The following is an 8,320-nucleotide window of genomic DNA, read 5'->3' as shown; positions in this document are numbered from 1 at the left end:
TTACCACTTCTTTCATTTTAGGATTCAGCCGTCGTTGGTGATCAATAACTGGTTTGGCATCTTTATCTAAATTTATTTTGTGTTGACATAGAGTGGGACTAATGCCTTTAAAATCATCAAGAGTATATCCAATAGCAGCACGGTGCTTCTTCAGAGTTTTCAATATTTTTTCTTCCTCCTTCTCTGGAAGGTTAGCACTAATAATAATAAAAGGATATATCTTCTTTTCATCAAGATAAGCATATTTAAGAGTATCAGGCAATGGTTTAAGCTCAAACACGGGATCACCCTTGGGTGAAGGAGGGTCCCCTAAAATTTCAACAGGCAAATTGTGTTTCAGAATAGGTCCCTGTTTAAAGAACACTTCATCTATTTCCCTTCTTTCATTCATAAACATATCATTTTCATGGTCTAGCAAATATTGTTCTAAAGGATCACTAGGAGGTACGACACGCGCAAGGCCGATGCTCGGAGGAGCTCCTGCGGAGGCGAGGCCAACACTCCCCGCGCTAGGGTTTGCGGCGGCGGCTTCGGCGGCGGTAGAGGGGTCGCGGCTGTAGGATGGGGTCAGCGGGGTGCCGGCGTGTGCGTCCATTGGGTCAAGTTCGCCGGCGCCGGCGCGCGCGGGGCGAAGGTGGCGGGGAGGAGAGAGTGCGTCGCGAGCGCTCGTGTGTGCCGCGCGCGGAAGCGGGCGCCCGAAATACACAGCGCGAGTTGACGATTCGGACCGCGCGCCCAACTCCATATGCCGCGCGCGCGGTTATTGCGCGCCCGCTGGAGCCACTCTACCGGTTACGCACATGCTAAAATGACCAAATTTACGGCGCGGCGCTTGTTTAGCGCGCCTGTTGGAGATGCTCTTACACTTAAACCATACATTTTTTGAAGCATCGCATCGTTTTCGTGTAACTAAATGTGTTTACACTATTTAATTATAATGCTTACAATCTTATCTTATATCATTTCCCATAAATTTCTTGAGCAAGCGTTATCATGCCCACCTTTGAACCACATAAGGGAAATGACTCAAGGGTGTACCGCTGCGATCCCTATGCCATCTCAGTGTTGTTGGTAACGATGATATGATGAATGACAACTACAAAAGCGTGTTTGAATAGAAAAGAGAGAACTTCACAACTATATTAGACCTTGAAAGCTCTGACACTTGCGCTGCAATGTACAATTCCTCATGTTATGCTCCAATCCTAATAATCCCATTATGATGCGATCAGCATTATAAGAGCGAGGAGGCGACGGATCAAAGCATCCATGTTTGCCTATTGGCATGAAATAAGTTGTCATCTTCTCGGAGAGTGTTTGCTCTAAAAAACAAACACTCAATGATCACTAGTTAGCCAAGGAAGCTACCCCAATAGCTTGTGCATATTGTAGCACCGCGCTTGTCTGACAGAGGTCTGGTTTCCTCGAAAGATTTAAGTGGGAATATCTGATAACTCGAAAATGCGTTAACTCACTCGGGACCATGGATGTACTTCCTGGACCATTGTATGGTTCCTCATGTAAGCTCTTACGCAACCGCGCCAATCGCTTTGTAGGACTCATCTCAGATCATTTCATTCACCAGGAAGCAAATCGGACAACAACGGTTCGGCACAACAAGCAAGCAGTACGATCTATAGTTCAGGAACTCAAAAAATGTGTTAACTCACTCGGGACCATGTATGTACTTCCTGGACCATTGTATAGTTCTCATGTAACTTGCTCTTACACAATCGCCCCAATTGCTTTGCATGACTCATCTCAGATCATTCCATTCACCAAGAAGCAAATCGGACAACAACGGTTCGGCACATCAAGCAGTACGATGATACGATCTATAATAGTTCAAGAACTTGACACAGCATCATCCACTGCGATCCAGAAATCCCACCGTCGATAATGCTTTCACCAGCAACGTTGAATCATATTCATGCAAGAATCTCCCTCTGGAGGCCATGTGAAGCACCTTGGCGTCTTCCCTGCAAACTCCATCCACCCCTTTCCCAAAACTCGCTGGCGAACACATGCATCACATTTCATGAAAAAGGAGGAAAAGATGAAAGGAGAGAGAGCAATGGAGGCCCCGGCCCGTCCTCCTCGGGCCCGGGCGGCGCATCGGAATCAATCGTCTTTTCCGGGAATTCAGACGGCCGCGGTGCTCTCCTGCCTCTGCCACCGCCGCTCCGCTCGGGGCAGACGAACTGCGCGGTGTAAAGAGGGGTACGTGCTCCGACCCAGGCGCGAATAAAGAAAGGGAGAGGGGGGCCGAGCAGAGCAGAGCGCAGCAGGGGGGAGGACGGACATGGCGACGGAGGCGCGAATAAAGAAAGGCCGGGCTGGCGTCGGGGTCAAAGAGCGGCACGCAGCTGCGGGGGGAACCCGAGGCGCGACACATGGAGGAGATCGCCGCGCGCAGTCACCACGCCCGCATGGCGCCGCGCGCCGAATCGTCACCTCCCCGAGGCCGAGGACCGGCCATCAGCCCACCCACCCGCAACGCCTCCGCCTCCGCCGGCCGAGGGCGACGCGACGCGGACGGGCGGGCGGCCGGCCGGCCAAGCCATGCGCTCCTAGACGACGAGGTCACGGAGGTAGCAGCGGCCTGCCAGTCAATGCTGCGTCCTTGCACCTGCCTCACCGTCACCGCCCCGAAGATGCCGAGCGCGGGATGGCGCCCGCGACTCTTTGTCCTGTCCACGATGCGTGCGCCCCGTCGCCCAACCGACGAGCTCTCCCCTTCCATATTTTTCTTGCTTGCTTCCATATTCTCCTTGAGGCCATCATACCACGTGCCGCCCGGCGTGACAAACGAGCCCAGCTAGCGGTCCCAGCCGGGCATGAAAAACAGCTATCACCTCTTCCCATATGAACTGGTTTTCGTGGATGGACCGATCGATCGGCCTTTGCCACAACCTTGTCGTACTCGTACTAAACAAGAAGAGGAAGGGTTGCGTCCACAAGGAAAGCAAAGAGATCCGCTCGAGGTTGGAACCGATGCTGCATCAGCAAAGGAGACAACGAGTAGCGTCCAAACCGCCCCCGTCGCATCAAGCCGAGCACACACGAGACTGCTAGTACTCGTTAATCGCTAGCATACTCTACTGCCACTAGCATAGCATCGACCTTCACAGTCCAAGCCTGGGCCGAAAGCGTTTATGTCGTGAGCTCAGAAACGCCGCCGCATGCACAGCCCAGCCCCGAGTGCCTTCACGTTTCCGTTCATCTTCGACCCCATGCAATAAACGCAACGCACGCCCCGTCCAGCACTCCACCCATTCCCCGTACCCTACCCCCCTCCTACTCGAAGTATAACGCGTACGGTACTGGTATTATGGACTCCCGGTAACGCCACCGTTTGACCACCGAAGCAAGTAAAAATTTACCGGAAAGCGCACGCAATGAAGAAAGGAGCCCTACGTATGGCCATGGAAACTGCCTGGCGTCGTGAATGAATGAATGAGCGAGCAATAATGCCCGTTTTTTTCGCAGCAAAGCTGGCTTTTTTGCATTCATTTTCCTCCAAAGATAAAGCCCGGCCAAGCCAGCATTGATGCCTCTACGCCTGCGGCCTGCTGCTCGCACGCCACTCCACCAGTGGCATGGCACGCACTGGCAGGGCAGTAGATAGAAAGTTTAAAAAGCGGGACGGATAAAACCAGGACCCGGCTGACATCCGGGTCCCGCACGCCTCACGCAGCGAGGCACGGTACGGACCGGGGAGCGCCGCGCTCCCGTGTATAAAACCAGGCGCCTCCCGCTATCCCTTTTCCCAAACATCTATCTCCTCTCCACTCCACCACCGCTTCTCCTTCTCCCCCGTCCCGCGGCCGCTCCCCCTCCCGCCGGAGACCGGCCCGCCACCACGGCTCGTGCCGCCAGAGATAAGATGAGGACGAGGAGCGGCTCTCTCTATACCTGCGGAGGAACCGGCGAGTCGGCGGCTCCGGTGGCCGGGCAGAAGAGGAAGAGGTCTCCCGCCGCCGCCGGCGAGGCATCCGGCGTGCGCCGGAAGAGGCAGGCTACCGGGCCGGACTACTTGGACGGCATCCCTGACGACCTCGTGCTGTCCATCTTCTCCAAACTCGCCGCATCTGCGAACTCCCCCTCCGACCTGCTGTCCGTCCACCTAACGTACGCCCGCGCCCCGCCCCGCCCTTCGTGTTTGGTTCAACTGCTTCTTGCAAAGGAACTCCTGCTGCTTTGTCTGTATGGTTGCCTGAACGTGTTTGTGCCTTTGACGTTTCAGGTGCAAGAGGCTCAACGGCCTGGGGCAGCAGGACATGGTGTTCGCCAAGGCCTCGCCGGCGTCGCTCGCCGTCAAGGCGGCGGCCTGGTCCGAGCCCGTGCAGCGGTTTCTCAAGCGCTGCGCCGACGCCGGCAATCTTGAGGCTTGCTACATTCTCGGCATGGTAAGTGTTGATGACCCAATCTAGTTGACTTGATCGTTCGGTTTGACATCCGTGCATGCATGGCCGGAGTTTCAGGGGTGGAGTGCTGACGAGTTTCTTACGTTTTTGCAGATCCGGTTCTACTGCCTTGGCAGCCGCAGCGGCGGCGCGGCTCTGCTCGCGAAGGCGGCCGTCGGCGGGCACCCGGCGGCGCTGTACTCGCTGGCCGTCATCCAGTTCAACGGGAGCGGGGGCGCCAAGTCGGACCGCGACCTGCGCGCCGGGGCGGCGCTCTGCGCGCGCTCCGCCGCGCTGGGCCACGTCGACGCGCTCCGGGAGCTCGGGCACTGCCTCCAGGACGGCTACGGCGTGCGCCGCGACCCGGCCGAGGGCCGCCGCCTCCTCGTCGCCGCCAACGCCCGCGAGCTCTCCCTCGCGCTCGCCGCCGCGGCGGCAAGCGCAACCTACCCCTTCGCCTCCCTCCCCATCGGCGCCGTCGCAGGCGGCGCCGGCGGCGTCACCAGCAGCCCCCTCCTCTCCGACTTCGGGTGGAGCCTGCCGGAGGCAGAGCCGCACACGGCGAACCAGTTCATGTCAGACTGGTGGGCGTCGCGCGGCGTGCAGGCGTGCGCCAAGAAGACCGACGCGGCGGCCACCGGCGGAGACGGCGAGGGCGAGCTGCGGCTGTGCTCCCACATGCGGTGCGGGCGCAAGGAGACGCGGCGGCACGAGTTCCGGCGCTGCTCCGTGTGCGGCGCGGCCAACTACTGCTCCCGCGCGTGCCAGGCCCTGGACTGGAAGCGCGCCCACAAGGCCCAGTGCGTGCCCATGGACCGCTGGCTCGTGGGCGGCGCCGCCGCCGCGCCGCAGCAGTGACCCGCCCCAACGGGCAACCACCGCTGCAACTAGCAGCACCGGAGAGTCCACCGCCCGACCGGTGGACCGGGCGTAGCGGAGCGAACGAACGATGATGAACGAGGAAGCGTTTTTCTGGCGTTTTGCTTTCTTTTTTGCGGCCGTTTGGGTGTCGTCTTGTCAGATGTACGTACTCTACTCTACTCGGGAAGAAGAGCAGACGAGAGATTCTACCGCGGCCACCCACCAGAACTCTAGCCTTTGTTTTCCTAATCTTTCTCTCTCTTTTCCATACTCAATTAGTTAGCCCCTCTTAAATCAATCAAATTACTCCCCTGGTAAGATGGTAAAAAAAACCTGGATCCCGCTTCGAACTCATTTTCTAGAGCTCGAGCGCGGAAGTTGCTTCTGTCGCTTTGTGTTTTGGAGTTTTGGATGGATGCTGTGGGGGGTGGAGTACAAGAGCAGTGCTCCATGTACAGTACGTACAGCACGGGCTCCTACGCTACGTGCCTCTCGTCCGTAGCTTATCGGATGATGAGTAGGGGGAATCGGTGGCCGCGCCGTGCAGCGCTGCTGCGGCCTACGGCGTCGTGTAGGCTTTGGTCTTGCTCTCGAGGCACGGGACAAGTTGGAGCCTTCCCTCTGGCCGCTGGTGCGCTGGGCTTCGGGAGGTGGAATCCATGTAGGCCACCATAGACATAGCCAAAGTGACACCACCCGGCCGGCTTTTGTTCTTATTTCCTTTACTTTTCTGTTACCTAGGCAGGGCAGGACAGGACATGGATGGAAACAACACACAAGATGATGACGATGCTACCACGACCAGCCAGCCCGCTCCGTTTTTATATGCCTCGAGCACGCAACGGCGTACATCTGTACCTGCACACGAGTAAATTCGCAGAGTGGAGTGCAGTTCGATTTCTTTGGTTTTTGTATTCAGGACGGTATGAATCATTGAACGGAGGAGTGCCGAAGCTGTTGACCCAGCGCGGCCAGCGCAACGGGACACCGTTAGGCTTTGGCATGTTGCACAGGTGTGTGTGTCTGCGCTGGGAGGGCCATGCGGCAAGGCCCGCATGGTACACGACTAGACGCTCTCCCGGCTGCGTGCGTGCGTTCGAATGTGCGTGGCGCGGGTGTTTCCACGACGTAGACGTCTGCGGTCGCCGGCGAGGCACCACCCAGACCTCCAACGTGGACCTGCGAGTATCAGGGGAAATACCGGGCGGCTCGCATCATTGTGTCTAGCTGATGCCAACGGCGAAAGCACGGGCTGAACTGACGGCCGGTGTCCAAACTAGACCGGGGGTGGTATCTACTTTGCTCAATTGCTCCTGCCTTTTTCTATGGGATTGATTGATGCTGCTACAGTTATATTACTGACATCTGATATTTTCCTTCTGTTTTGTATAGGAGTATATTATTTCTTTCTTTAGACTACAGGGGGTAACGTGTATAGAGTAGTAATAGTTTTTCAGAGACAACTGTTCGAAATTTAAGAAGGCCGATATAATAGGCAAGAAATAACAGGTGGGGCAGTAAATAACCAGCCAGGCCCGGTCAGAAAATTTGGTGGCGCCCATCGGTGCAGGCGGCGACCCAATCAAGTGCATGCAAATATAGACGCCCCGTCATCCCCTTCAATGTATTCCTACGTTTACAACGGCTGTCCCACGTTGGATACCAGACCAGAGAAGATGGTGCCATGACACCGGCTTCGTGGGCGCACAGCGACTAGGCACGTACGCACTCCTCCACCACGTTACCTACGCCTCAGAAAATTCAGCCCCTCGTGATGCCTGCACGTTTGACCCTGCAAATAATGCCAGAATTTCTATTTTTTTCTAAAACGAGGAAAAAAGCTGGGATTTGCATCTGCAGAAATAAAATCCGAAGAATTCCAAACGATCGTGCGCGCGAATTGGGACATATCGGCGCAACATGGGGCCAGGAATCGGATATTTATCCACATATATTTCTTTCGGCGAGGAATGGAGTGCTCATTGACCCTTATTGTTTTGCCCCTTGCATGCGCGCCGCGACTTTAATCAGGGGAAAATAATGGTTAACAAACAAAACGTCGTCCGCACCGTGCGTCCCGTCACTCGATCGGATCTTCGAGTTCATCTTGGCTGGCTCGGCCGATTTTCAAAGGGTTTGATCGAGGAGGGCGAGCTAGGGAAGCAAGCGAGCATTAGTTGGTGCTTTGTTTACTCCACACTAATTCATCTGCACGAATGATTCCCTGGAGCAGGAGTAATTTACTTTGCGTGGCAGGTCATGCGTGCATGATGCAAGCAAGCAAGCAAGCAAGGGAAGCTCATTGTGCTGCTCCGTGGTTTTAGTCGTCGCCGGTGATGTCGTTGTTTCTTGTTTATTTTTCACTGTCGTGATTCGGCATGGGGTCAAGAGCCCCGAAGGGACCAATTAATTATCGCTTAACACGATGCTTCGACATAATTGCTTGCCTTGATGGTCAATGACTGTCGAGGGACAGCATCTCTTGAGTGGTGTGCGCCGGCTGCCATCTTGTCTTGCAGTAATTAGCGATCATGATAGGCTGCTCGTGTTTAGCCTTTTTTTGGTTTAGCAGTGTCTTTTAGGGCTATTCGCGGCCTAGGATCACTATCATGTAGTATATAATATTTGTGATGATACCATCTTCAGAGTTTATAAGATTATAGATTAGTCTCTAGACGGCCTCATCTTTTATACACATATCATAGAATTTATTATGATATTGTATCTGATACTCAAAACTCTCTTTTTTCTTTTAATTACGAATGGCACGTCTTACCACCGACCGGGAGGTCCGGGGGAATTTTGCTAGGTATCAACTCTACATACTTACAACTATTGTCCACGTCAAAGGGGAAGTATCATATCAAATTCCACCTTCGAAATAAGTCCGACAACTTCATCTGGAGTCTGGTAGTTGTATATGGCGCCGCTCAAGAGGAATTTAAATCTGCATTTCTAAAAGAATTAGTCAACACCTGTCGAGACAATCCCCATCCCATGTTAATCGGGGGGGGGGGGGGGGGATTTTAATATCCTTCGATATCGGCAGGAAA

The 8,320-nt window shown here is 54.8% G+C and overlaps 1 protein-coding gene across 1 annotated transcript; it reads left to right on the top strand.

The window, feature by feature from the left end:
• The first annotated feature begins 3,748 nt into the window (after window positions 1–3,748).
• On the top strand, window positions 3,749–5,652 carry LOC125545761 (F-box protein At1g67340-like). Its single transcript, XM_048709794.1, has 3 exons — window positions 3,749–4,131; window positions 4,247–4,409; window positions 4,521–5,652. The coding sequence occupies exons 1-3, from the start codon at window positions 3,887–3,889 to the stop codon at window positions 5,262–5,264; spliced, it is 1,152 nt and encodes a 383-aa protein (XP_048565751.1). The 5' UTR covers window positions 3,749–3,886; the 3' UTR covers window positions 5,265–5,652.
• The last annotated feature ends 2,668 nt before the right edge of the window (window positions 5,653–8,320 follow it).

This window comes from Triticum urartu, chromosome 3 (genome assembly GCF_003073215.2).
Source record: "Triticum urartu cultivar G1812 chromosome 3, Tu2.1, whole genome shotgun sequence".
Classification (NCBI taxonomy): Eukaryota; Viridiplantae; Streptophyta; class Magnoliopsida; order Poales; family Poaceae; genus Triticum; species Triticum urartu.
This window is presented reverse-complemented; position numbering and strand designations above follow the sequence as displayed.

Coding starts and splice junctions, on each gene's coding strand:
- LOC125545761 (XM_048709794.1), top strand. CDS start 3,887: ATGAGGACGAGGAGCGGCTCTCTCTATACCTGCGGAGGAACCGGCGAG. Junction 4,132..4,246: donor CTGCTGTCCGTCCACCTAAC/GTACGCCCGCGC, acceptor TTGACGTTTCAG/GTGCAAGAGGCTCAACGGCC. Junction 4,410..4,520: donor CTTGCTACATTCTCGGCATG/GTAAGTGTTGAT, acceptor ACGTTTTTGCAG/ATCCGGTTCTACTGCCTTGG.